The sequence below is a fragment of the Lasiodiplodia theobromae genome (genome assembly GCF_012971845.1).
Source record: "Lasiodiplodia theobromae strain AM2As chromosome Unknown scaffold_24, whole genome shotgun sequence".
In the NCBI taxonomy this organism is placed as follows: domain Eukaryota; kingdom Fungi; phylum Ascomycota; class Dothideomycetes; order Botryosphaeriales; family Botryosphaeriaceae; genus Lasiodiplodia; species Lasiodiplodia theobromae.
This window is the reverse complement of record NW_023336449.1, coordinates 615,659-641,986: the sequence shown is the minus strand read 5'-3', so window position 1 is coordinate 641,986 and position 26,328 is coordinate 615,659. Positions and strand designations below refer to the sequence as shown.

At 57.3% G+C, this 26,328-nt stretch overlaps 7 protein-coding genes across 7 annotated transcripts; 3 read left to right on the top strand and 4 right to left on the bottom strand.

Moving 5' to 3' along the window:
* Positions 1-2,190: 2,190 nt before the first annotated feature.
* LTHEOB_7951 (Zinc finger GATA-type protein) lies at positions 2,191-4,005 on the top strand (the record flags this gene model as incomplete). The annotated part of the gene is made up of 2 exons (XM_035517374.1): positions 2,191-2,591; positions 2,643-4,005. The coding sequence occupies 2 exons, from the start codon at positions 2,191-2,193 to the stop codon at positions 4,003-4,005; spliced, it is 1,764 nt and encodes a 587-aa protein (XP_035370970.1).
* A 1,734-nt stretch (positions 4,006-5,739) lies between these two features.
* Positions 5,740-6,896, bottom strand: LTHEOB_7950 (Translation initiation factor; the record flags this gene model as incomplete). The annotated part of the gene is made up of 2 exons (XM_035517373.1): positions 5,740-5,829; positions 5,907-6,896. The coding sequence occupies 2 exons, from the start codon at positions 6,894-6,896 to the stop codon at positions 5,740-5,742; spliced, it is 1,080 nt and encodes a 359-aa protein (XP_035370969.1).
* Positions 6,897-7,284: 388 nt separating this feature from the next.
* Positions 7,285-7,933, top strand: LTHEOB_7949 (Mitochondrial 37s ribosomal protein; the record flags this gene model as incomplete). Its single annotated transcript, XM_035517371.1, has 3 exons — positions 7,285-7,654; positions 7,717-7,817; positions 7,868-7,933. 3 exons carry the CDS (start codon positions 7,285-7,287, stop codon positions 7,931-7,933), a joined length of 537 nt encoding a protein of 178 aa, XP_035370968.1.
* Positions 7,934-8,881: 948 nt separating this feature from the next.
* Positions 8,882-13,660, bottom strand: LTHEOB_7948 (Sulfite reductase hemoprotein beta-component; the record flags this gene model as incomplete). The annotated part of the gene is made up of 4 exons (XM_035517370.1): positions 8,882-8,914; positions 8,974-13,362; positions 13,425-13,564; positions 13,630-13,660. The coding sequence occupies 4 exons, from the start codon at positions 13,658-13,660 to the stop codon at positions 8,882-8,884; spliced, it is 4,593 nt and encodes a 1,530-aa protein (XP_035370967.1).
* A 546-nt stretch (positions 13,661-14,206) lies between these two features.
* On the top strand, positions 14,207-15,213 carry LTHEOB_7947 (Phosphoadenosine phosphosulfate reductase; the record flags this gene model as incomplete). The annotated part of the gene is made up of 3 exons (XM_035517369.1): positions 14,207-14,421; positions 14,515-14,926; positions 14,974-15,213. 3 exons carry the CDS (start codon positions 14,207-14,209, stop codon positions 15,211-15,213), a joined length of 867 nt encoding a protein of 288 aa, XP_035370966.1.
* A 2,595-nt stretch (positions 15,214-17,808) lies between these two features.
* Positions 17,809-19,764, bottom strand: LTHEOB_7946 (Sporulation-specific protein; the record flags this gene model as incomplete). Its single annotated transcript, XM_035517368.1, has 5 exons — positions 17,809-18,504; positions 18,554-18,644; positions 18,710-19,415; positions 19,470-19,686; positions 19,741-19,764. The coding sequence occupies 5 exons, from the start codon at positions 19,762-19,764 to the stop codon at positions 17,809-17,811; spliced, it is 1,734 nt and encodes a 577-aa protein (XP_035370965.1).
* Positions 19,765-22,817: 3,053 nt separating this feature from the next.
* On the bottom strand, positions 22,818-24,958 carry LTHEOB_7945 (NADPh-cytochrome p450 reductase; the record flags this gene model as incomplete). Its single annotated transcript, XM_035517367.1, has 2 exons — positions 22,818-23,114; positions 23,168-24,958. The coding sequence occupies 2 exons, from the start codon at positions 24,956-24,958 to the stop codon at positions 22,818-22,820; spliced, it is 2,088 nt and encodes a 695-aa protein (XP_035370964.1).
* Positions 24,959-26,328: the final 1,370 nt, after the last annotated feature.

Genomic DNA, 26,328 nt, shown 5'->3' with positions numbered 1-26,328 from the left:
CAAACAGGAAGCGTATGCTTTATAGATCTGCGCAGTGAAGGCGCCCCTGCACGCGGCATGTGTGCCGGTAGTAGTGATCACAGGGTTGCACGTAGCAAGAATCGTAGGCTGGGGATTGCGGGAGGATTCGCATCGGCTCAAGCCTTCCGGACCGTTTCCCCCGCTTCCAACGTTCAGGCAGGAAACATGTCCGACAGATGAGCACATTAACACCATGTAGACCGACGGCGAAGCGTTTCCTGTTATTGTACTAGCATGGTTACAGATATGCGTGTTAGAATCGCGTAGTGTGTGTGGGTCGAACGTGACCAGATTACATATCAGCGAAGCGACCGTGTTGGAAGCAACGGATCCTGGGCTCCCGTGAAGACTTCCGTTGGCCATTTTCTGTTTGGGAGGAAGGTTTCACCTAACCGGATCGCCACGCCCATTAATGGCGCGCTAAGAGGGCGGTGCCGCTGCGATTTGCGGTCCTAGGTCTACCCAGAGCGAGGGCCTGTACCGCGTGGCCATGGCCAGCTAACCCAACAGGAAGAATCTCAACGCTACTGCGCCAGCTAACTGCATGCCAATAGCTTCGTAGCGGAAGACAGTCATTGGCACGTTCATTTTCGATATGATCTGATTGTTTGAGTCGCGGTGAGGCCCTAGAATTGGCCGCTGCGACCTGGCAAGCGATTCAAGTTCCACGAATTTGCGCCAGCGCTTCGTGCCAGAGCATTCCGCGATTCTAAGTGAAGTTTACAACATGAGCGACCCACAACGCGTCACAGGACGCGATGAGATGGGCTACTAGTCATGCTAGCCTGGCCGTATTATGAGGTCAACGTATCGCAAGACGTGCATTCCTGAAGGCTTGATAATAAAGGTTCCACAATGATCAGCTCGCTCCCACGATGAACCTGTAAGCCATCAAGCCGAGGTCTGTGGTGGCTAACCCGGCTTGGAGTAGCGATATCAAGCCATCACGGACCTAGCCTCCGGATATAACGGATGTGGACTTGAGGTGAACGAGCCAAATCGGCGCCGGAGACGCAACGCGGACTTCGGCCTCGGACATGGCAGGCAGGCAGCAGGATCAGTGCATGGCAATGGGCAGTCAAGCAGTCGCACCATGTGGGCAGCGGAATGGGCCGAAGCCGAGCGCTTTTGTCTCGCGCGAATCATGCTTGAGGAGCGGTGAAGTGGCTGGTGCAGGTAGAAGCAAGAGGCTCTCTGCGGCTTTGATAGAAGCAATTGTGGAGAGGGTCTAGAAGTGACTTGCATGGTGGAGATCGGGAATTTTCTTAGCCCAATCAGCAGGCGGGCGTTGGTCAGCGGGCTAGCGCAGTGCCACGGGCGTGAAGAAGCGCTGATGGGCCTACGGATGCGGTGCCGGCAGGCTCTGCAGAGTTTTCTTGTTGTTGAGGCCGGCGCAGGGATGGGAGCGATATCGGGAACAGGCGTGCATGCGACAGTGCCGGGTTGAGCAGTGCGGCCGAGTGACGACGCAGCTGTTGCTGAGATATTCGAAATGCGCAGTCGCTGTGTTGCTGTAGGGCTCAGGCAGGGTCTGGGCGACTAGGCCTAGAGCAGCGCGCGGTGGGGGCGCGGCCTCAGGCTTGCGCGCGCCGCCGAACGGGCGTGCAGCGGCGCAGCGGGGCCATGGTCGTCGCGCAAGGCACGCCCGGGCTTGCTGTGCTGCTGGATGCGGCTGCTGGCGGTGGTGGTTGCAAGACGGCCAAGCGATCAGCCGGCGGGCGGCCCCTCACCGCTCCTCAGCGGCCAATGGTGGCGGCCGCAATTTGCTGACACGGCCAGGGGCGCGAGAGGGCGCCAACGTCAGTGCCTGTGTGGGCTAGCCTACCTGGACCGCGAGCGCAACTCGCCTGCTCAGAGGTGAGCCCGCTCGCCTGCAGCCTGCTGTCATTCCGCCCGGAGTGCAGCTAAGCGTGCCCATAAGGCTCCACTTCCGCTCTCCCCGGCCCTAGGCGCGCGCACGCCAGACCACCCCGACCACGTCTGCCCACCAGTGTCCGCCCCCGGCGCATTTATCTATCTGATCACCATCACCAAACCATCTCCGCTCCGCCCCCTCCACCCTCACCTCGCCTACCACCACTCCCCGAGCAGACCGCTCGCTCCCTCTCCCACTGCTGCGCCCTCGCTCTATGCCGCAATAACAATTCGCTGTCTGCTTGCTTGCCCGCCATGTCCGGCCCCTCGGCCCAGCTGCACCCGCGGAGCGATCTGCCCGCCGCCGCCGACGACTCCCTGCACTCTAACGCCGTCTTGCGACATGCCTCGCAGGAGGAGCTCGAGCTGGCGCAGAATTTGCGTGCCTTGAGCAACGCCCAGGACCAGCACCAGCAGCCCCCCGCCCGCGAGAACAACCCTCAGCCTCACGACATGCCCCCGGAGCGCGAGCAGAGGCCGTTGCCAGACGCCAGTGGCAAAGCTCCCGAAGTCTCAGAGCACCACTCCCTCGAAGACATCCAGCACTTTTCCGCCAACCCCCAGCCCCACCAACCCCGCACGCATTCCCCCTCTCCAGGCGCCTCCACTCCGAGGCCGCCTGCTGCAAACGCCCCCATGAACGGCCAGACCTGCAGGTATGCCTCCCCCGGCTCCTTCGATGCTCCGCCCGCCTCTAACTAGCCCAGCAACTGCGGAACCACGCGCACTCCCTTGTGGCGGAGGTCTCCCACAGGCGAGCCCATCTGTAATGCGTGTGGTCTGTACCTGAAGGCGCGGAACCAGTCGCGTCCTTCGAATCTGAAGAGGAACCTAGCTCAGGCACCCACCATGTCTGTGCAGCCAGGCCAGCGCACTCCCGAGCCCCATGACCGTAGCCAGTCTCCTTCGGGGTGCCAGGCATCGTCAAGACCTCCCTACGTTGCAGCCGAGCAGGCTTCTGGTACATGTCCTGGAGGTGGTCGCTGTAACGGCACCGGCGGCCAGCAGGGTTGCAACGGCTGCCCGGCCTACAACAACCGCGTTTCCAAGACTGCTCGCTACGCCCTCGCTCACGTGAACTCTTCGACCAGTAACCCACAGACCAGTGTTAGCGAGGGGTCGGCGCCAGAAAGCGCTCAAACCGCACAGCAGCAGCATCTCGCAACCCCGGCCGGCGCGAACGTCGTGCCCGCTTGCGCCAACTGTAGGACCACAGTCACCCCACTTTGGAGACGAGACGAGGCTGGCCACACAATTTGCAATGCCTGTGGTCTGTACTACAAGCTACATGGCGTCCACCGCCCGGTGCAGATGAAGAAGCAAGAGATCAAGCGCCGGAAACGAGTTGTACCAGCCGTCCCGGCCGAACCTGCGAACCACCTCTTTGCCCAGCACCCTCCAGCACACTACCAGCAGCATGGCCAACCGACCCAGCAGCCCCAGCGTAGCCCTTCTCAAGCAGCCGTCTCGCCCGCGCCAACCCAGGAGTCCTTCCCGGAGAGCAGACCTGATTCGTATACACGTTCTGACTCAGAGGTGGCAGCCCATCTCCAGGCATCGATGAATCAACAGCCACCGCCTGCGAGATACGCGCCACCACCTGCCGACTTCACAAACTATTTTCGACAGCAAAGCGCTGCCTCGTCGGCCTCGCGCACTGTCCCGCAACCGCAACCATATCCAACATCACCAGCATCTTCGGTCCCTAGCAAACGCTCGGCATCCGTGGGTGTTGATGATGAAATCCTTCCCGATGCCCCGCGCTCGACGTCTAACATCCCGCAGCTCCTAAATATCGACCCAGACCTTCCGGCTTCCAACCCAGTAACTCACGCCGATGGTTCCACTAACAGAACATCGCCTCCCACGCCACAGATGAGCCCCGAGCAGCGACACGCTAAGCGTATGCGACTGGAGCTGGAGATGCAAGAACTGCAGAAGAAGGTGCTGGATGTGCAGATGGAGATCAAGAGGCTGGATACTAGTCATGAGGGTGAATCGAGGAGCCAGGGTCCAACTATCACCGTCGATGGCGCGAGTCAAGGAACTGCAACTGATGGGAGGAAGTAATGGAATCCCTGGGATCGATGTGGTGTAAAAGCTGCGTAGTGCCGGGAGGATGGTCGTAAAAGGGCGGACTGTGTGCAGGATTATTGAATTGCGGAAAAAAGAGCAGACTGTTCGAGCAAGGTCTGGGGTTGACCTGAGGGCTCTGGAGCGTTCGACTAAATCTCAGCCGCAGACGTGGGATCGACGGAAAGAAGGATCCATCATACGTACTCGGCTTAACCTTTCCCATACCAGGAGTTCCACCCGGCCGTCATCATTTGTTTTCTCCAGGACGATGCGATGTCGCTCTTATCGGATCATCGGCGTTTATATCTTCTACTAGGAAGGGGTGTCACGGGAACGAAAACGATGCACGACACAAAAATGTCAATCACACACAATAGCGAAAGGCGTACTTGGCGATGTTTTTCGTCCTTGATGAGCAAAGATTCCCCCTGTCTCTCTCAGCTCAACTTTTCGTAATTATCGGTCCCTTCACGAATTGTACGGTTCCTCATCTTTAGTCGTATTTTTTTTGGTACTGCATCAGGGAAATGGTCTTTTTTTTTTTTTTTGAGAAGAAGAAACTGCTTTTTGTCTATCAATCTGTCGCTTGTATTTGTGGATCACGTCTTTTTTCGCAGAGTACGCATCGAAATCTTCACCCCTTTTTGCTCACTTCCTGTTGACATAAGAGTATCACGGCTAGTCGAGATATCTAAAGGTGAAGGGTTGTAAGAGGTATTGCCTTCCTGTTAATGAGTACATACATATGCTTATTCAAGGAACCAACAACATTCGTTTAGCTAAGTCTACATCACCATTATACCCATAAAAAAACATAGCTCTACAACCAAAGCAAGAACCTGCAGATCGTGTACCCGCCTGTACGAAGAAATATCGGTTCTCATATCTGTTCTCATAACCCTTAATATCTCTACTTATTTTAAATCTGTAGCTATCGTTACTATATAGTATTACCCCTAGGTTCGCGCATCTCCGGCCCCTCTATCCTCGATAGAGGTCCTGCACTATCTAGGCTTACGACAGAGCGTATCTTTCCCAGTATTCCATCCCTTGGCCTCCCCTCCGACACACAGTTGCATGGACCAACCTACGCGCTCCAATCTCTACCTTCCTTTCGATTCTTGTTCAACTCCTCCACCCTCTTGATATTTGCTTGCTTCCTTCTAAATACCGGGTTTTACACGCATGCCAGGGCGTAAATGAGGTAGCTTCAAATGATTGCACCTTCTACACTATACGAACAAAGTAATTGAAAATTTTAGGCAATCGTGGGACTGCAGTAGGCACGTATCAATAAAGTTCTTGCTCGTTTTTTTTTTTTTAATTTGATTTGTCATAATTTTTCCCTCTCATCCCCCCTAAGCCGAGCTATGAACCCTACCTAGGTCTTGAAAGAATCTCACCGTCTAGCCCTTACGGCGAGTGCCACCGGTATCTCTCTTAAGGCCCAGATTCATTCGGGCAGATATTGTGGCTACCAGCTCCGAAAAGGCCCTTTCATTTCATCATTTCTCCATCCATTTCCCCGCTATGTTCGACCTCGACCTCCCCACAATTGATTCTTTTCGCTTATTCGAGCAATCAACCGTCTGGTTGCCGCTAGAATGGATATGGTACGGCTATTGCAGCCAGTTGAGAAGAAGGGTGGCAGAGATGCTTTCTCACGGGAACCGATTCCTGTTCGAGAGCATCAAAGCGACATGTGAATATAGAAAATTGGAAAGGGGATTAGAACCAAATCTTAATCAGCTCCTCAGAGACTGCACTAGGAGTGAGAACACCGGATTCGGTGATCAGAGCAGAGATGAGGTTGGGAGGCTAGATGGGACCACGTTAGCATAAAGAAGAGGGCATGCAATAGTAAGGACGTAAAGCATGAAAGAAAGTGTACTGACCGTGAAATCTACAGCGTCATCCACAGCACCGGCGGCCCACTTCTCCTTCCTAGCGTCCACATCCGCCGCCGCTCCGGAGCTCTTGCTGCCCTCCTCCTCGACGACGCGCTCGTCGTGGCCGACGCGGAACTGGATGACCTTCTGCTCGATGGGGAGGTCGTACTGGCCGAGCGGGTACAGACGCACGAACTTGTGGCTCTCGGCCACGACGTAGAAGGGCTTGTTCGCGTTCTTGGCCAGGACGCCGAGCTGGTAGGTGCCCAGGCGGGAGATGATGCCGCCGTTCTCGACGACGCCCTCGGCGCCGACGATGACCATGTCCACCTTGCCCATAGCGTACGCGACACCGGCCTCCGGGATGGTCGCGACGGGGACGCCGTGAGCGCGCAGGGCGCGCACGATCTCGGTTCCTTCGGCGTGCTTAGTCGTGGCTTCGGTGGAGGGGTTGGCCGGATCGGGGACGGCGAGGACGTAGATGACGCGGAAGCGGACAGAGCCCTGGGAGCCACCGCCCGCCGACTCAGCGGCGGAGCGCAGCAGCGCGCTCACGACACGAGAACCGCCGTTGGTGAGAATGGTGTTGCCGTCGCGGATGAAGTGCTTTCCGAACGAGGCAATCTTGTCGCGAGAGGCCTTGGCACGCTCGACGAACAGGCGGCCATTGCTGAGCAGGTGCTGGCGAGTCTTGGAGAAGTCGACGCCCGGGCGGACAGAGGTCATGAGGTAGCGCTGGAAAAGGTCGGTGCCAGCGGACAGCGAGATAGGATTGGGAATGGCGGCCTTCAGCTTACTGGTGTAAGCGGAGAGCAAGGCCAGGGTTTCAGTCGTGGTGCTCGTATCGGAGGCAGAAAGAGCGGCGACGAGCGCCTCAATGGCAGCAACAGGCATAGTCAGGTCCGGATCCTCGGTCAACAGGCGCTGGTAGGTGCCGACGATGTCGAAGGGAGCTTCGGCAGCTCCAGCCGAGAGGCCGGAATCTGGGAGACCCATATTGGCAGCAAGAAGCGAGGAGCACCTAGATGTAGGATCCAGTCGGACTTTTTGTGCTGTGAAGCTCGGCGCAGTATAACGAGGTGGGGCGGCGCGGGGTTGTGTATCCGTACGGAGCTCGCGTCTGCTAAGGTCTGGCGGGGCGGACGGATGCCGATAGGGATGCGGGAGCTCCCTGTGGAATTTGCGCGTGCGTGAGGCCGGCGGGTAGAGGAGGGGCGGAGTTGAGGTGTGGGAGTCTGGCGCGAAAGAGTCACTGTCGACATCACAAAACTTGGTGGTCCGAGCGCGAATCCCAGTCGGCCGCCAGTCAAATTCGCGGAGGTGCGCGACCAGACCACCGCATCGCCGCCCGCCGCAACGTCCGTCATCCTCAATTGCGGCCGCCATGCCTCTCCACTACCTCCGCCAGCTGGCCCGGCCGGTCTCCGTCCTCGCATCCGCCTCCGTCCACCGGCCCGCTGCCATTGCAGTACCGCGCATCGCCGCGCCCTCTCCGATCCTCGCCGCCGCAGCGCGCAGCTTCAGCGCCAGCTCCGCCCGTAATGCCACCTACAACCAGGTCCGCCGTGGCTGCCGCCAGCCGCAGCCTGCCCGCAAGCTCACCTCGCCCCAATTGAAGGACCGCCCGGAGATGAAGGGCGTCTGCGTCAAGGTCGGAATTACGAAGCCCAAGAAGCCCAACTCGGGTGAGCGCAAGGTTGCTAGGGTGAGGTTGAGTAATGGAAAGCTGGTGTGGGCATACATCCCAGGTGAAGGTATGCTCGGATGACGGATGGACGCATGGCAAAGCATGACCACTAACATCCGCTGTGCGTAGGCCACAATGTGCAGCAGCACTCTGTTGTCCTGGTTCGTGGTGGTCGTGCCCAGGATTGTCCCGGTGTGAGGTACAAGCTTGTTAGAGGTGCTATGGATCTGGTATGCATCTTCCGTCTTGCCTGCCGTACCAACGCTGACGTGTTCTCCAGGGTGGTGTTGGTAACAGGCTTACTTCGAGATCGAAGTACGGTACGAAGAAGCCCAAGACGACTTGATATTGAGGCTATATGCTGCAGAGGATTACCCACGGCAATGCATGGGCCAGGCGTTACGGAGGCAATTCATGTTTGATAGGGATTTGAAGAATACATGTGTAAGGAGCTGTACTACAACGAAAGACCGCAAAGATAGAACATCTGGTTCTTTTATTTTCTCCGTCCCGTTGTTTTGAAAAGAGGCGTGAATGGAACTGAGCTTTCCCAAATCTGTCCTCGCCACTTATTCTATCTCGATGTCCCAAGATAGGACATGTAAACGTTATAGACACGTGAGCTATTACCTCCAGCACTTTATTATGCGGAGACACCGTACTTTTATCATCTCAATGAATATTCAGCTGCTGTGCCATGCCCCCGTGAAGACGAACTTTAAATACGCATTCCTCAGTCTAAATTTAGTTCTTAAAGTCTTGGTAATAGGTTTGATATGACTGGACATGTCGGAATTCCATGACGAACCGTTTAATTAAGGTGGCTGATCAGATAATCCTCGAGGGCCTATGGATGGATGCTTTTGGTCTCTAATGCTTTCGAGGATAAGTCACAGAATGAGATCACAGCTCGTGAATTAGCAAATTGTTGAAATTGCGATGTCGAGTTTCCTCTTGCAGCAAGGATCCAGAGACAAAGTGTACGTTATTTACAAAACGGAAAGCAAAACTATCCACCAGCGACCAATAAAAGTTTGATCGAGCAAATGGGGGAGAAGATGATCTAGATGAGGTATTTTGCCTCCCCTCCATTGCCGTTTTAATTCCCTAAACAAACGCCCAATTCTCGATGACCGTATTTTTTATTCATTAACATGAATGGAAAAGCGCATTGCCATGGCTTCAGATTTTCCGTTTCCCGGACCACCAAGACACAAGATTTTACATAACGTATCGTTGAGAGCGTAACAAATTGGAGACACATGAAACATCAGAAAGAAGCTGTTGGAGCAATCTATGCCTCATCCTCTTCTTCCTCTTCACCGGTCTGTATTTACCCAGTTAGCTTAGTGTCTCAATTCAGAACCAAGTAGCACCTAAACTTACGTTGTCATGGAAGTTGCGGCCATCGGTGGTAGCAGCGATAATGCCAGCACGGATGACCCAGTCACCAAAGTGCTCACCCTCGTTCTTCTCGGTGGCGTAGCGCTTGATCATGGGGCGGAGGATCTCAAGGATCTCATCCTCCTTGATCGAGGAGCGGTAGAGCTTGTTCAAACGCTGGCCGTGGTAGCCACCACCCAGGTACATGTTGTACGCGCCATAAGCCTTGCCGACGAAGGCAATTTCGGCAAGCCAAGGGCGGGCGCAACCGTTGGGACAACCAGTCATACGCATGACAACGCTCTCTTGGCGAAGACCGTTCTCCTCGAGGATCTTCTCAACCTTGCCAACAAGCACGGGGAGATAACGCTCGGACTCAGCCATGGCGAGACCGCAAGTGGGGAAGGCAACGCAGGCCGAGGAAGACAGGCGAAGACCAGAGAACTGGATGTTGTCCAGCTTCCACTTCTTCAGCAGAGCCTTCATCTCGTCGAGGTCGTCGTCGTGCACGCCAGAGAGGATGAGATGCTGGTTACCAGTCAGGCGGAACTCTCCCTTGTGCGCCTTGGCGACCTCTACGAGACCAGTCTTCATGGGGAAGTCAGCAGTGTCCTCAATACGACCGTTCTCAATGAAGAGGGTGAAGTGGTTGAGGCCGTTCTCGTCCTTTATCCAGCCGAAAGTGTCGACGTTGCTCTTGAACTCGAAAGGACGAGGCTCCTGGAACTTCTTGCCGTTGCCCCAGTATTCCTCAACCTTGGCCTTGAAGACATCGACACCCATGTCATCGATCGTGTACTTTAGACGAGCGTGCTTGCGGTTCTTGCGGTCACCGTGGTCGCGCTGGACAAGCATGATCTTCTCGCAAGCAATGTGAGTGTCCTCAACAGACACAAAGCCGAACATCCGGCCAGTCTGAGGGTAGGTCTTCTTGTTGTTGTGAGTAGCACCCATACCACCGCCAGCAGTAAGGTTGAAACCCTCGAGGCGGCCATCAGCACCCTTGATGGCAATGAGACCGATGTCATGAGCGTAGACATCAGTGTCATTGTGAGGAGGAATGGCAATCGTGATCTTGAACTTCCTGGGGAGATAGGTAGGTCCGTAGAGCGGCTCGTGGTCAACAATGGCGTCACCAGCGACCTGGGTCTTCTCGTCGTCCTCCTTCAGCCAGATCTCATGGTAAGCGGTCGTGGAAGGCAGCAGGTGGTCGCTGACCCTCTTCGAGACCTCGTACACATCGCGGTGGAATGCGCTGTGCTCTGGCAGACTGCTGCACATGACATTACGGTTGACGTCACCGCAAGCGGCAATGGTCGTCATGAGAGATCTGTTGATAGCCTGCATGGCGGGCTTGAGCTTGCTCTTGACAACACCGTGGAACTGGAAGGTCTGACGGGTAGTCAGCTTCATGGTCTCGTTGCCCAGAGTGCTGGCAATCTCGTCCATCTGAATCCACTGCTTGGGAGTCGCAACACCACCAGGCAGACGGCAACGAATCATGAACGAGTAAGCAGGCTCAAGACCCTGTGCCTTGCGCTGATCACGAATGTCACGGTCATCCTGCATGTACGTGCCGTGGAACTTGGTGAGCTGCTGATCGGCGGCGGAGATGGCGAGAGTGCTGGTGTCCTTCAGGCCCTCGACGATGGTACCGCGGAGGTAGTTGGACTGGATCTTGATGTCTTCGTTGGTCAATGGCGGGGGCTCGTCAGGCAGACCCTCGACCTTGTCGACGCCAAGAACCTGCCACAGCTTGGGCTCCCAGTCGTTGTATCCGGTGTTGAATCCATCAGGATCTTGGTCATCACCAAGGCCACAGTCAACCAGAACCTTTCCGCCAAGAGTGAGCAGTCTGGCGTGAAGATCCTTGGCGGGCTTGTTGTAGTAGATCTTGTCCTCCTTACGGGGCCAGTAGTGGCTGTCACCGAGACCAAAGACGGCGAAGTTGACGGTCGCGAGATCGATATCAGTAGAGTTCTTGATTGCCTCCCAGAAGTTCCTGCCGTTTTGAGGGAACTCGCCCTGACCAGCAGTACTAGAGATCAGGACAATGTTCTCCTCAGCGTTGATGTCCTCGAGCGGGTAGTCATCCATCGCCATGACCATGGTCTTCAAGCCTCTGGCCTTGCCGCGGTTGCCCAGACGCTTGGCCACGTTCTCAGCGTTGCCGTTGTCCGAAGCAAAGAGGATGGTAACGGGCGCGCCCTGAAGACCTTCGAGAAGCTTGCTGTACGCATCCTTCGCCTTCCTCTTTTGCAGCTCGCGAACCTCAGAGCCGTACGACTGGGAGAGATTGGCAGCAAATTGAGGGTTCCTCCTCATCACCTGCGACATGTAGTTGTCACGGCGCAGGAATTCCTGCAATTCCCTCTTGATCCTCTCGGAATCAAGCTTGAAGTTCTCCTCGCCCTTCTCCTCGCCGTACGGGTCCCAGCGGTACAGGGGCCAGTAGCCGATATCGACGGCCTTCTTGGTCTCCTGGAGGACAGTCAAAGGCGATTCATCCTCCTTGTAATAAGGCAAGTAGGCAAGCACAACGGAGGGACCGTCGAACTTGTCTGCCTCAATCATGGCCTGGAGAACCTGAGTGTAGGAGCTGTAGACGGCGGTGGACGCAACATAGGCGTTACCGAAGTTCATGGCGTAGAGACCAATGTCCTTCTTCCTCCTGGCGGCGTCCGCAGCGGCACGCTCAGAGTAGGGGGTAGAGTCAATGATAAGCATGTTAACGTTCTCGCCGGAGGCCAGGACGTGGTGAACACCGGAGTTGCCGAGGTCGTAGGCCCAGGCATCGGAACCAATCAACCACTGAGACTCCTTACGGAAAAGGCCCTTGGAAGCCAGAAGCTTGTTAGCACTCTCAGAGGCATCCGAAGTCAGCTTCGAGATGGCCTCCTCAGCCGCAGCCTCAACCTTAGCGGCGTCCTCAGCAGCCAGCGCCCACTGAGAAATGGCCTTCTTCGCATCCTCGGACTTGAGCGAACCGGACTTTGCAGCCTCGGCAGCTTCGGAAATGAAACGCTTGCGGTGCTCCAGTCTTGCAACAAGAGAACCAAAGCCATATTCAGGAGTGGAAGCAACCTGCGCAGAGATGCCCGCATGCTCCGATCCGAGTTGGTTAGCGATGTAAAGACGCTCCTTGAAGATCTGGTTCAGGATCTTCATGTACGCGTTCTCCAGCTCGGGCTGGGCGGGCTTCTGCTCAGTAGCAGAGGGCTCGGGACCCTCCATCTTGCCAATCTGGAGGTTTTGGATGGGCGAATCCGAGTAGAGGTTCTGGAAGACGCCGCGGAGAGCCTGGCGAACAGTAGACTCCTCGATGTAGCCGAGCTGGTGACCGACAATCAAGGGCGAAGCACCACCCGAAGTCCTCAGAGAGGTAAGGAGATCCAGAAGAAGCGGGCCCCACTTGGTGGTCTTCCTCCGCACCTGCTCCAGAACTGCGATCTTCTTGATCGACTTGGGAATGACGGCGGCGAGCTGGGCGCCCAGCCACGGCCTGTACAATCTGACGGAAATCAGACCGGGGTTGGAGTAGTCGGCACCCGCCTCATCCAGCTCCTCAGCGAACATGGCAGTGTCGGAACCGAAAATGAACGCCGCTGCCTCAGCGTTGGCCGGGCCGGTATACGAGAAAGCCTCATACTCGCGACCAGTAGCATCCTTGATAGTAGACCAGATCTGAGAGACGAACTTGTAGATCTCTTCTGAAGAAATAGGCTTAGCAGAGACGGACTCAACAGTGGTTGCCGAAGAAACCGTGCTGTTCTTGTCGCTGCTGGCGCTGCTCTCGCGCCTGGACGAGCCGCTAGCCGAGGACTCGCGGGTGCTGGAGCGGCCCGAAGGCTGCGGCTCGGGCAATTGTAGGCTTTCGCCGAGGGCGCCGTTCGGCTGCGAGACTTGGCTGCCGGCCACCGTCACAGTGGCAACACGGCCATCATCCGCATACAGCGAAGTCTCAGCCGAGGGAGAGCTCTGGAAAACGCGAGCAGTATCCACGTCCAGGACCTGTTTCACGAGGTCCCGGCTCTCCTGAGCAATGGGCTTCGCGTTGGACACGACAGCCGAATCGAAAAAGTGGATCACACCCTTGCCCGACTTGATGGCTAGCGCATGCGCCGTCAGTGCAATGTCCTGGGCCTCCTGCAGCGACTCGGACTGAAGGAAGGTGAAGCCAGATTGTCTGATGGAGGTGATGTCCGAGTAGTCGGGATATCCGGTCGGCTGCAGCGAGACATGGAGGACGACGGGATACTGGGCCAGCTTGTAGAGGTGGGGTATCGATTGGACGAGAATGGACGAGGTGGTCGTGACGGAAACCAGCTTGCCGGCGCGAATTGGCTGGAAGACGGAAAGGAGCGGGTCGGCATTTTGCCTGACGGACAGGATCTGGCGCGCAGTCAGCGTCTGCACCGGCTATCATGGCTGCGGGGTTGGGCGATGGGTCATACCTCTGGCAGATCCTTGCTCACAACACCAGGCGCCTTGGCGGCGCTGTAGGAGTTGAGGTGCTTGGAGAATTCCGAGTCATCCTTCAGCGTCTGCTGGACCGAGACAACAAGGTCGCTGGCCAGGTACGCAATCCGCGCCACTGGAGGCAGTCAGTTGGTGTTCGCTTGGCGGCGCGGCGGGGCAGCGGGGCAGGCGAAAACGTACCAGCCTCTCCTGCAGTGGTGACGGAGCCCATGGTTGCAAGCGATGGGCCTCGAGAACGCGGAGAGAGACAATGAGGGAGAGGAGAGCCCGTGAAGCTGTCAAAGAGGCTCAGCGGCGGTTGAAATGCAGCGCGGGCAGCCACGCTCTTTGACCACTTTTTTTCGGGGAGCTGGGCTTTGCTAAGAACATATTACCGGCATGGCATTGGCTCCAGCAGCAATCACACCATCCGCGCTAACCTGCGAAACTGGGGTCGGCGGCGAGCAAGGCCCGAGGGCTCGGCGGGAACCACTGCCCGTTTCCAGCATTACTCAGACGGCGCGGTGAAAATTTCAGGGCCCCGTGACGAGGGCTCGCGCGCAGGACCCCGCGTAAAGGTAGCGTACCGCCGCTGCAGGGCTGCCGATTTGCGGCAAGCCGGCGCCAGGGTGTCCTCCCGACGCCGCTGCGCTACGGCTACTCCACGACGGGAACATCATCACCGCTGCACGGCCACCCACCCACGCCAGCGAGACGCGCCACGCCACGCACCCTCTGCCGAGCACGATCTCATGTCCACTGCCGCTGCCGCGCCGAGATGACCGGAGTCGCCAACCATGTGCTGAAGCCGCAGTCCCAGGCCCCGCTGGTTCCTGTGCCCCCGCTGTCATTCCCGGACCTGTGCGCCCGCCTCGATGACCGCATCTCCGCCTTCCTGCGCGACGACGACGTGAAGGACGCCCGCCTCCGCGCCGTCCAGGAGCAGACGCGCAGCGCATTGGGCGTCATCGAGGACGCTCTGCAGCGCTACAGGTACGCCTGCTCTCTTCCGTACTATCCGGCTTGCCGCCCCCGCCAGCTATCAGTCTGAGACCTGTGTATATCCTAAGATGAACCCCACTCCAGCAGCCTCGACGAGCTCGCACTATCCTACAATGGCGGCAAAGACTGCCTCGTTCTCCTCGTCTTGTACCTCTGTGCCCTTCACCGTCGCAGCGTGTCCACCGCTACCCCGCTGCCTGAGACCATCCAGACGGTCTATATCCAGTCCGCGCATCCGTTCCCGGAAGTCGAGCAATTTGTCGCCGAGTCTTGCCATGCATACAGCCTTACTCTCGCCACCTACAGCGGTTCCATGAAGGTAGCATTCGAATCGTACTTGCGCGACTATCCTTCCGTCAAGGCCATATTCGTCGGCACCCGCCGCACAGACCCACATGGTGAACATTTGAAGCATTTCGATCCTACGGATCATGGTTGGCCGAGCTTCATGCGTATACATCCGGTCATAGACTGGCACTATGTCGAGATTTGGACGGTAAGCAGCCTTCCTCCCCAAAATGGACAGGCCTAACCCCGCCGCAGTTCATTCGCCACCTCGACATTCCGTACTGCCCGCTTTACGACCAAGGCTACACCTCTCTAGGCGGCACCACCGATACCCATCCAAACCCCGCTTTGCGCATCCCTTCTCCCGACTCCGACAGCGGTAGCAAGGACCAAAAATTCAGACCCGCCTATGAGCTCGTTGAGGATTACGAGGAGCGCCTTGGCCGTGACAGAGGCGCCAATTCTACTAAGCAATCACCCAAGCCGTCACCTTGAAATGCATCGTCCTTTACTGGGATGATCAGCCTTGACGCGCAAAGAGATGTTTGCTTCATTTTACTTCAGAGAAGACTATTTCCAGAGCACTTTTGAGGAGAGAATAGATACAAGGAACGGAATTGTATAGCAACGACTAGAGCATGACTACGGCGTCATACGGAAATTGGAGTTTTGAATGAACGAATAGCTGGAAGCACTCGGTTGACGTCAGAATAATGGAACCAGTGAATCCAGGAAAGGCCATGAAACCGATCTGATAAAGGCAAACGCCGTGATATCGAACGACAGCAAACGCGCCAAACCTCGGAGCGTCTCGTTCGATAATTTTTTCTTTTTCCCACTTTCCTTCCGCACCATGGTCCAAGGCGTCATAGCAACGGGGCGAAGGGCTGCGGGAGAACCCGCCCACACATAACGCCACCATGCCTGTCGCCATTTACATTTCACTTTTCTTTTCCTGTTCCATTCCCTTTCCAAAATTCGTTCCGTCGCACCCGCCGTCGCCTCGCTGCAACGCCAAACCTCAGCCTATTGAAATCTCTCCGGAAACGGCGTGCCGCTTCCAGAAAGGTAACACGGCATTCGTGGAGAGGCAAAAAAGCAACTAACTCATCGGCGAAGCCGCAGGGAGGGAACGTGAGGAGGAAGAAAACAAAAATAGACCAAGAGAAATAGCAGGGCAGGGCAGACAGAGGAGAAAAGGCATGCAGCAACCCACGAATCTCCCCCAAGAGGCGAGATTGCATGCAGGGCGAGGACGGAAGGCCAAAAAGAAGACTGAAAAAGCAAAATAACTTTCTCTTGCGTCCATTCACTCGGGTCGTGCTAGCTGCGACATCAACAAGCCAGAAAATGAAGCGGAAAGGAAGGGATACGTCCTCAAACGGCGAAGAAAGGAGGAGACGGGGAAAAAGCAACTGTACACCGCTCTCCCTCAGTCTCACACGTAAACGCTTGCGCGTGTCGTGACTGGGATGGAAAGAGCAGCAGCCCCAACTCTGCAAGACGGAGTAGTTGCCTCTCGCTAATCTCGCAACCGCGCTCGCCCTACCATCGCCCGAGCGCTGAATTGCATATCGCACGTTCACCAATCAAAAACCTGACAAGATGGACGACATGATCGACTTGTGGCCGATTGGACCAAGGAACGGCTCGCAAACACCGACCACCCTTTAATCGTTTACGACCCCATCGAATTCCGAGGTGGAGTATCCCTGTAGACAGGGTCCAGAGTCCACACAGCCAAGCATTTTCCTACCACCCGCGCGTCTGGGGTCAAAGTGGCCCAGCAAACGGACCATTATTTAGACACCCGAGGAGAAAGAAAAGAAGAGAAAAAAAAAAGAAACCCTAATAGAGGCGAAAGAACACGCGTGCTTTCGTTTCGCCTAGCCGCAGTAGCCTCACGTTCACGCGAGCCGACAGACCCGTCCCCAGTTCCCCGACCATGGGGAACCCGCATCCGCCATCCCACACGACGCTGGAAAATCGCTCCCGTCGGAAAAGCTCCATAGGCTCGCGTGTAATTTCCCTGCGTAAATTATTTTAGGAAAGCGATTCTGGCTGTAGTCATCAGTATGTGGGGAAGTAACAAATGTGTCATGAATCGATTATTTTTTGCCCCGACTTCGGACCGGCGCTGCATGCAGGGATCATTTACCGCCGGCTGCACTTGTTCCTCCTCAATTCATCAGCAGGTCTGGCCTGGCTCCTTGCTGAGCTGGCCCCGTCAAAGTCTCGCTGATATGACTGGTCGGTCGAGCGTGGCGAACACTTCAGGTGATTTTCACACCAGCGACGCCGATTAAGCATGCCGAACATGCCGATGTGCTCGCCATTTGGATGCCGATGGAACAATCTTCTCAAGTCATCCGTTGATTGCGCTGGCGTCACCGTTTCTCCTTGGCTGCTGGTGGCCACTGGGCATCAGCGGTCCACCTTGCTGGTTTGAGTCCACGCCCGATCCCTGTGTCACAAAGGTTCAGAAAAATGAGGCGAGAGCGCCAGGAGTGTGGATGAACGCCGATCGCATTTGCTGACACTACTGCTCAACTAATCGGCATGTGCCTCTGATCACGAAAGATGTAAGGTCAAAGCAAGCCGCCCAACTCGTCATCATCGTAGCCCGCGAGGGCAGAGTCAATCTTTTTTTTGTTGCCCACCAACCGACAAAGGAAATACAGAAGCCCGATAAGTAAAAGCAAAGACACCGGGAGCGGCCCGTAAAAGAAAACTGCTTAACGTAAGGCAAGAAAAGAAAAGTAGGAGGAAAAAGAAAACAAAGATACAAACGTAAGAAGGGGAAAGGTCCCAACATGGCAACGGAAATGCGGTGCCACCCGACAAGCCAAATCGATTGCAGCTCCATTAAAAGGCTTGTCGGAGAAGTTTCCTTCCATATGATGAACGATGCTGAGAGCATAAGTCATCAATGGCCGTGACTATCGTGCGCGCACCGGCGGTAATGATGTCCGGCTGATGATGATTTGAATGGGGTGAGACCAATGCGTGGTCGTCCAAAGGGTGCTGATGTACGGTGTACATTCATTGACAAGACACGTTGCGCTGTTGAGATGCAAGCGTTGAGAGGAATCACTCGCGGTCGCTCGGCGCATTGCTCGAGGCCGAAGAGTGGTCTCCGTGAGCAATGACAGGAGTAGTGGGGCGAGGCTTCTCTGCCTCCTCGGCTTCCACCTTGACGGAAGGAAGATTGTTGTTTGTAGTAGTCTGCGAGAGCTGAGATGAGCGAGCCACCAGGTTGCGGAAGTTTCGGTCGTAGCGCGGCGGGTAGTTCTGCGAGTTGGAACCGGCGAGGAAGTTCTCGAATTCGTTCGAGGCCTCTTTCTGAGCAGGCGTGAGGGAGCTCAGGCGTTGCTGGGGGGCAATCAAGCCACCGTTCGCATTCGCAGCCCTGGATTGAAGTACGCCGTACTCGAATTCAGCCGCCCTGAACTGGCGAGCAGCAGCAGTCTGTTGCTTGAGGACTTTCTGCTCCTGCGTGTCGGCATAACGGATCTGGATGACGTGGTCCTCGCCGTCAGGAACGGACACAGGGGTGTTGTTGAACTTCTTGATGACCTCCTCGCAGATGTCGCGAGTCTCAAAGCGAGCGAAGCCAACACCACGGCCGTGGCCGCCACCGTCGCGCAGGATCTTGCTGGAGCAGACCTTGTAAGGATGAAAGATGGAGGTCAGTTCGGCTTCGTTGATGTGGCGAGGAATGTTGGAGACGTAGAGGTTGGTGTTGGATTCGTCCGAGAACTTCTTCAGCTTCGCATAGAAAGATTCCTAGACGAGTCAGTGCCGTTCCGAGAAGCAGGTGAGCATTGCAAAATACCCTCGCGAAGCTGACTTCGTAGCCAAGGTAGTGGAAGCCACGAATGCAGTTCTCGGCATCCTTGAAGTTGTAGTACTTGATGAACCCATAACTAGAGTAAACAGCGTCAGCAGTGGGCAAAGATGCGAGAGGTGGGTAACCAAGCTTGAGACGCACCCTTTGCACTGATTAGTCTTGACATCAATGATCGACTTGGAGCTCTGGATATCGCCGAAACGCATGCCCCACTGATGGAGCATTTCATCCGTCGTCTCAGGAAGAAGGCCACGGATGTAGACGTTCGTCTCGCCGTTCTTGTTCTCCAAGCTGCGGTCTAGAGGCTTGATAGGCGAGCTGGGAGCCGGGATGGCCCTCGGAATAGGCGGATCCTTCGAAAGCAGCTCCTGAATGTCGCTGGGAATGGACGCGATCTGAGCCGGTGCCTTGTTCATCTGGGGAACGTAGAAAGGACCCAGGTGCGAAGGAGACGGCGTGCCACTTCCGGGATAAATGGCGTTCGGAGAACCATTCATGTAGACGTTGGGATGATAAGCAGCATTGTTTCCGGTGTACGGCGTGCCGGGAAGGTCCTGCTCCGTAGAAGAGATGGAGTCCCGCCGGGGGGTGACAAGCGAAGGTTCAGAAGACGAGACACGGGAGGCCCAGCTGCCAGTGATGGGGCTGTTGTTGTCCATCATCTGATGGCCATACTGGAACGCAGTCTGGGGAACGTAGTGACTCATCGGAGTCTGGACGCCGGGCGAGGGGAGGCCGTGATAGTTGTTGAGGCCAGGGATCATTTGGTGTTGCTGGTAGACCATGGCATGCTGGCCATGCTGCATCTGCGCCTGAAGAGGCACTCCTCCAAGCTCGGCGGACGACGCTGGGACATGAGAACCCGGCTTAGCCGAGCCGAGAGACGGGTGCATGTTCATACCGGCAAATCCCTGGGTCAGTGCAGCGAGGCTCTGGTCTCCCACAAGTCCGTGGTATGGCAGCATACCAGGATGTCCGGTGCTCAGGAAAGAAGGACGCTGGGCCTGGTTCTGGTAGCTGCCATACATGGCAGCGCGATTGCCAAAGTTCGCCGCGGGGTTGCCGAAGTTGCGCTTGCGCTGAGACTCAATGTCGGTGAGAGCGGCCATGGCCGAAGTCTGCATGATCTGGTCAGCTCGGCGTTGCTATGCGCAGTGTGCGGGTGGTGATACGGTGAGGGTGTCGGTGGGATTCATGGGTGGGAGGGGGGTGGTGAGCTGAGAGGAGATGTCGCACCGGTACGAGGACGAGTTCTGTTAGTTGATAGGCAAGCTACCGTTGTCCGGCTGTCGGATTGACCTGGGCCATGACCGTTACCATCCGCTCAGAAAGCCAGCCGCACAGAGGCGGGCGGCAGGGTACAGCATGCATGATGTGCTCGGCAGACCTCAGGGGTGGTGAGGCTCTCGGCATCGGTACGTGCCGGGGAGTGGCGAGCCGGGTGCGAGAGGGCACTGATGGAGCCGGACGTACCTGACGATGATGTCTGATCGCTTGAAGATGTGGGGAAGCGACTGCGAGCAAAAGCTGGCGGCGGAGGTCAGCGGGGAGTCCGAGAGGTGAAGTGGCGGGCTGGAGCAAGCTCACTTGGTCTGGAAAGCTACAAAGAAATGCAGAGCTCTGAGGCGGATGGGTGGCGGCGGACGAAGAGTGTGAGGAGGAAAGGGAAGAAGGAGAGGCAGACGGTGGCGGCGGGGTGAAAGATATACGGATGCTGCTGCTGCTGGGCGCTAGCGGCGAGGGAGTGGGCGACGGTTGTTGTTCTGGAAGGAGGCAACGTCAGTGAGAGGCAGCGGCAGGTGCAGACGAACATGCGCCGCCGTCGCAACGCCCGCCGCTCCGCGCGCCGCGGGCAGCGACTGCAGAGGCTGGAAGCAGGAAGTACACGGCGATCTGGCGTGGTCGCCGTTTGGGGAGCTGTGGCCGCGCACCTGGACGCCTCGGAGCAAATGCACCTGCCTGCGGCCCCTTAAGGATAGTCTGGGGGAAAGCTGTCTCAATAGCGATGTCTGCGCGAGAGCAAGCTGCCTTCGTGTCTTGCCTCGAGGGCGAGTGCCACTTTAAATGCACGGCGGCAGTCTGTGCGAAGGGGCTGTAGTAGACGGACCAGGGTGCGATTTGGGGTGAGGCGGTTTCTTTTGCAGCTTGTACAGAGTCACTCAATGCGAACCACTCTCCAACTGAGACAGGAACAGCATGCAGGCGGCTGAAAAGGCCCTCGCCCCAGAGCGAGCCCGCGCGCTCTGCCTCGCCCAACGACGCCAGAGCTACCGACGGCGACGGTGGAAGCGCGCAACACCGCGTCTGTCCTGCGGACCGGCCCAGGAATATCATGCCCCAAGCGTCCCGCAGCACGGCAGCAGCTTATTTATGGCCCGTTTCATCTGCGCCTTACACTCTATCAGCTGCTGCGCGCCAATCTCTGCCGGATGCCCGCCCCGAGAGGCATTGCCGCACCGGCCACGTCGAGACGGGTGTATTTGACGTCAGGTTCGGCGCGTGAGTTACATCCACAAGGGGAGTTTCTTACTTTAAGCTGGCTGTGGGCCACCGCAGACACCAGCCCGGCCCCACAGCCCTGTGGATCTGCGAGATTCCCGCGGGAAGATGCACGCACGTTGCTTGCCATTTCCCGGTCTGGAATCTTGTTTGTGCCTTCGCTTGTCATACATATCCGCGCCTGCTCTCTCCAGCTATTTCAGCACCGCGGACTGAGGACCTCGACTTGTGCTTGGCTTGCCGCTCTGCCACAAAACGCGTACGTCAGCAGGAAGCAAGGACACGTCCCAAATGCCGACGTCGCTCGTTGCTTGCTCGCGAGCAGCCAGAGATACTCCGCAAGACATTGTTGCTAAAGCGGGAAGCTCGAAATAACGACTCACCCGTGCTGGTGCAGACCCTGAGAGCCATTGGGTGTCATGCAGCTCCTGCGGTCCGCGTTTGTCAGCCCGCGAGCCTGGTTTGAGTGACGCGGAAGACACAGGAAGATTCCCCTAGCTAGTGTGCAACGACGTCTTGCTCTTTGAGGCCACCCGTGCGGCTGGTGCTTCGTGGGCGCATACCACATGCGAGGGACGCCAAAAGCGTAGCGGCTCCAGTGGCCGTCTGGAGCGCCAGCCCGCTCCATGAGATGGGGCCCGCCCTGCCGGACATGGCGCCTGCGATCGGATCTCGCGATGAGACGTGGCAGGACAGCCTGCGGATCAGGGCACCCGGGGAATTGACGATGCGCCAGCCGCCGCGCCTGTTCTCCTGACGCGCAGCGACATGGGACCTGTCACATCGTCTAGTTGCAGCGCGGCCCTTAACGCGCACCCATATCGGCAATCTTGGCTGGTGCTACCACGGACAACGTAACAGGCGCGCAGTCGCTCGGGTGGGATCGACGTGAGCGCCGGCGGGCGCTGGGCTAGCAATCAGAGTTGTTTCTTGATCATCTGAGGTCCGTGGGGGCGTCGACCTGCATCCTGGCTGCTGGGACCGATCGCGCATCAGGGCGTAAGCACTCGTACGCAAAGGGGGTTTAACTTCTCGCTTCAATGCAGGAATTTTGTTCCGCGGGCGCCCCGGGTTTCACAGCTGTGCGGTCGGAAGCAGGCAGAGTCGTCCGAACGCTGCCGGGAGCCACCCGCCCCAACTCTCCCCTCCATGGCCGCTCCTGACCGCCGTTTGTCTGCTGCTTTTCTTTTTCCGCGAGCAAGGCTGCCCCGGCGCCGGGCTCCCGTTGACATGACGTTGCTGGCGCCGGCAGTGCCTGGATTCGCGTGCCGGGCCCTTGGCCCCCGTGACGTGACCCTGGATGCAGGAATGCGCTCTGGTGAGCACAAGGCAGCTGTGGCTGAAAGAGGGACTCGGTGCGGAGGCATTCCTCAATGGGATCTGGTGCACCCTGTGGTGACGGGAGAGGCTGCTGTGGTCCGGCATCGATCTTGTGCGGCAGATGGCCGTCTGAAGACTCCAGGGTCCGCCGCCGTGATGCCGCTAGCCTTTCTCGGCCGTTGGTGCGAGGTTCGGGCACTGGTCGCAATCAACAACTCTCTTTGAATATTGTTCTGTGCATTACTCTATTCCACTCCGACGCCAACGGTGCCATATCAAAGCTATGCATCCAAAGAAGCCTAAAACAGAAAATATGTCCACGTCGAACAACCCCTGGCAAAGCGACAGCCATCACACACAGCTGTAGATCTGTCTAGGCGGTGTCTTAAAGACAGAAATTTGGTCTAAAAGCAATTTCTCAAAATGGCGCTTACGACCAGACATCCTCCTGGTACTGGTTCGATGCGCGCATTGACTTCACAATCTCCTCACCCTTGGATTCGGGCAGTCCGCGCTGCTTGGAGATGATCTGGCCGAGCAGCTCGTTGACAGCGCGCGCCATGTTCGCCGCGTCACCGCAAACGTAGAAGTAGGCCTTTTGTTGCAGAAGCTGGTCGACCATCTCGGCGTTCTCCTGGATCTTGTGCTGCACGTAGACCTTGTTCGGTCCCTCGCGAGAGAAGGCGGTGTGCATCTCGAACTTGTCGCCGAGATCCTTCTGGTATTGCTGTAGAATTTATTAGCAAGCCTGCAATCCAACTTTAGACGGTTTCTACTGACCTCCCATTCCTCCTTGTAGAGGAAGTCCTCATCCCTCCTGCGGCAGCCGAAAAAGAGCACCGTCTTGCCAACGTTTTCACCAGCGCGAGCCTGTGCCGCACGCTCCTGAACGAAACCCCGGAAAGGTGCAGCACCAGTGCCGGGACCGACCATGATGATGGGCTTGGAAGGATCCGAGGGCAGCTTGAAGTTCGAGTGACGAACGTGCACGGGCACATGAATGCCGTCATACTTGTTACGGGGACCGGTGAGAGCGTAGTTCAGACCATGGGGGTCAGGATCCGCGACGCCATGCTGCTTCTGCTTCAACGCCAGAAGATAGTTCGTGGTGACACCCTTGACAATGTGCGGCGCGCCAGCCTTCTCAATAGACTCGACAACAGCCGTGATGGAGATCTTATCTTTCTGAACGAGCGAAGACGAGGAGATCGAGTAGTAACGCGGCTGGATCTTGTGCAGGCCTTCGATCATGATTGAGAAAGGAACCTTGGACCACTGTTCGCCATTGGACTGAAGCTCAAGCAACTGCGCAATGTTCAGATTGAGCGAAGAAACCTTCTCCTGGAAGTAATCCTTGTCACCGCCCATCTTGGCCATCTCGGCCTTGATGGTGTCGTTGGGGGCAAACGGAGCCAGAGAAGACACAAACTGACGAGAGACCGGGGCGCAGATTTCCATGTGATAGCGAACGACAGCGTCGTATGTAGTTGGCGACGGGAAAGGGACCTTTGCGGTAGGATCGGTACCCTTGACGCTAATCACCGTGTCACGCTTCTCTGCCAAGCCAAGGATCCGAAGGAATCTGTCGACTTCCTTGCCCGCGTTGGTAGGCCAGACAGCAATATGATCGCCGGTAGTGTAGGACAGGTTGGAGCCGCTGACGTCGACCTCGAGGTGCAGACAGTTGCGTTCGCCAGACGTGAAAAGTTCCCGAGACTCGGCAATCGGTGCGATGTACGGGTTGTGGGCGTTGTACGGTCCCTTAGACTGGCCTTCCAGGTGGTTCTTGTTAGGCTCACCCAAGTAGACGGTGTCATCTTGAGCGTTCATTTCAAGCTTCTCCTCAACGTCAAAGACAGGCTCGTAGACAGCCTCGCGTTCCTCGAGCTGCATGGCCTCGGTGAGAGCGGCCCACATGGGCTCCTTCCAGGCAAGGAAATCCTCTTCCATGGTACCAGCACCGTCATCACCCTCACCGGCAGCGCCAATCCTGCTGGCGCCCAGCTTCTGGAGCGCCTTGTCGACGTTGCGAACCATGGAGTTGTAGTGCTCGTAGGTGTTGTTACCCAGACCGAAAGCGACATATTTGAGGTTCTTCAGGGGCTGATCATCCGGGGAGCCGCCCTCGCTGAAGGCAGAATCCTCGCTGGTGATGAACTCGTAGAACTCGACGGCGTTGTCCGTGGGCTCGCCCTCGCCGTAAGTGGCCAAGACAAAAATGGCAACCTTGTCCTCAGGGAAGACGTCCAAGTTTTCATAATCGTAATCCTCCAGATCAGCAACCATGGTCTTCAGGCCAAAACGAGAGGCGCCCTCCTTGGCCAGACGCGAGGCATAGTCCTCGGCAGTGCCGGTCTGGGAGCCATAGAAGACCACGCAGTTTTTGCCCGTCTCGTCCATCTTCTCGAGGACGTTCCTCGACTTGCCGGCCTTCGCGCCATTGGCGTTGGCGAGCGAGTTCGCGTAGGGGTCGTTCGGTTTGGCCCAGTATGTGCCTTTCGTAAAGTATGCGACGGTGCCCACCAGGATGATGGCGAGCACCACGATGTCGAGTGTATCGAGTTGCGCCATGATGTATGCTGGGATAAGGGTCAGCCGATGGCGGGCGCAGCAGAGATATAGGCAGCGCTGGAACTCACCCCGCGGGCGCGCGTCGTCTGGTGCCGGGACAAGAGGCCGTCACCGAGCTGCACTTCGATGGCTACGTGGTCAGAGGGGCGGTGGTTCTGCGGAGCGGCAACCCGAATAGTCCGAGGGTGGAAGAGCGAGACCGGCTTGTGAGGGCACGTGTGGAGCAGCCCGAAGGGTCCGGGGATCGCAGCGCGCTCGTGCGGCCGTGCGAGGTAGAGAACAAACAAACAGTTGACAGCAAGAGTCGGTTTGGGGGCGGCAGCGCGTGTCTTATGGCGGGCTGGTGGTCGATGACAGCGACAAGCCTCGCAATCGCCTCGGATCTCGCAGTCAGCGGAACGAAGGCTCGGAAAGCCAGGCTGGACGTGAGCCGTGGATGCCTTCTTTTGACTGCGCTTTCAGGCCAATGAGGGCAAAGCCGGGGGACTTGGCCGGCAGTCGGCGTGCAGCGCGGAAGAGCAGCGCGCCGGATACGGCGCCCGCCCTCGCCAGTTACCCGGCGGTCAGCAGCACCGACCGGCGCCCCAGCTTCAATGCAAACTGTGCCTACGGCGAATCCGGAAGCGTCGTCTATTCTTAACCGTGCTGACTATCCCGGGGCCTCCGGCGCGGCTGTCGGCGGCCTGTCGCAGTCAGCACTTACCGGCGCCCGAGGGCCCAGGAGGCGGATGACTACGACAAAGGCGTACGGCGGGGGACAATAGTGACAGCATAAAGGCCCAGCTCTCTCATCAGCCGCCCGGTCAGCGCCAGGCTGAGGCAGACCAGCACACACCCGCGAAATAAATTGACTCCCCCAAAGTGTCAAATTCATGGGTAGCTGAAGCTAACGTCTGCATATATTGGTAAGATTTAAGAGTCAAATCTACGCCCGGAACTTTGCTTCAACTGGAAGACTGCAGTGTGCTTGGCGGCCCAAATGCGTCGAGCGCGGCCCGCTTGCAAGGCACACGCGCGTCGTGATTTGGCGCAAGCATTCGCGTGCGAGCAGGGGCAGCTGCGCCCTCAGCAAACGGCCCTGCACGGCAACGGTTTTTGTTTGTGAAGACCGGGGGTGGCGCGCCACCCGCTTGCGTGAAGGAAGCACTCAGGAGACGGCGACGCGGCAGCTCTCAGGAACTCGCCGTGACTCGCCGCAACACCCGTCGATCATCGCCGGCCGGACCCTCCACTGCGTCAAACCCATTGGGCCGAGCCGTCAGGCACTGGCTCCTCCCGTCGCTCGAGCTTCTCTCCCTGCGCGCATGGGCGTCGTTCACTTTCGCGGAGCCAGCCCATAAAATTATTGTTGCTGCCCGCGTCGCTCGCAC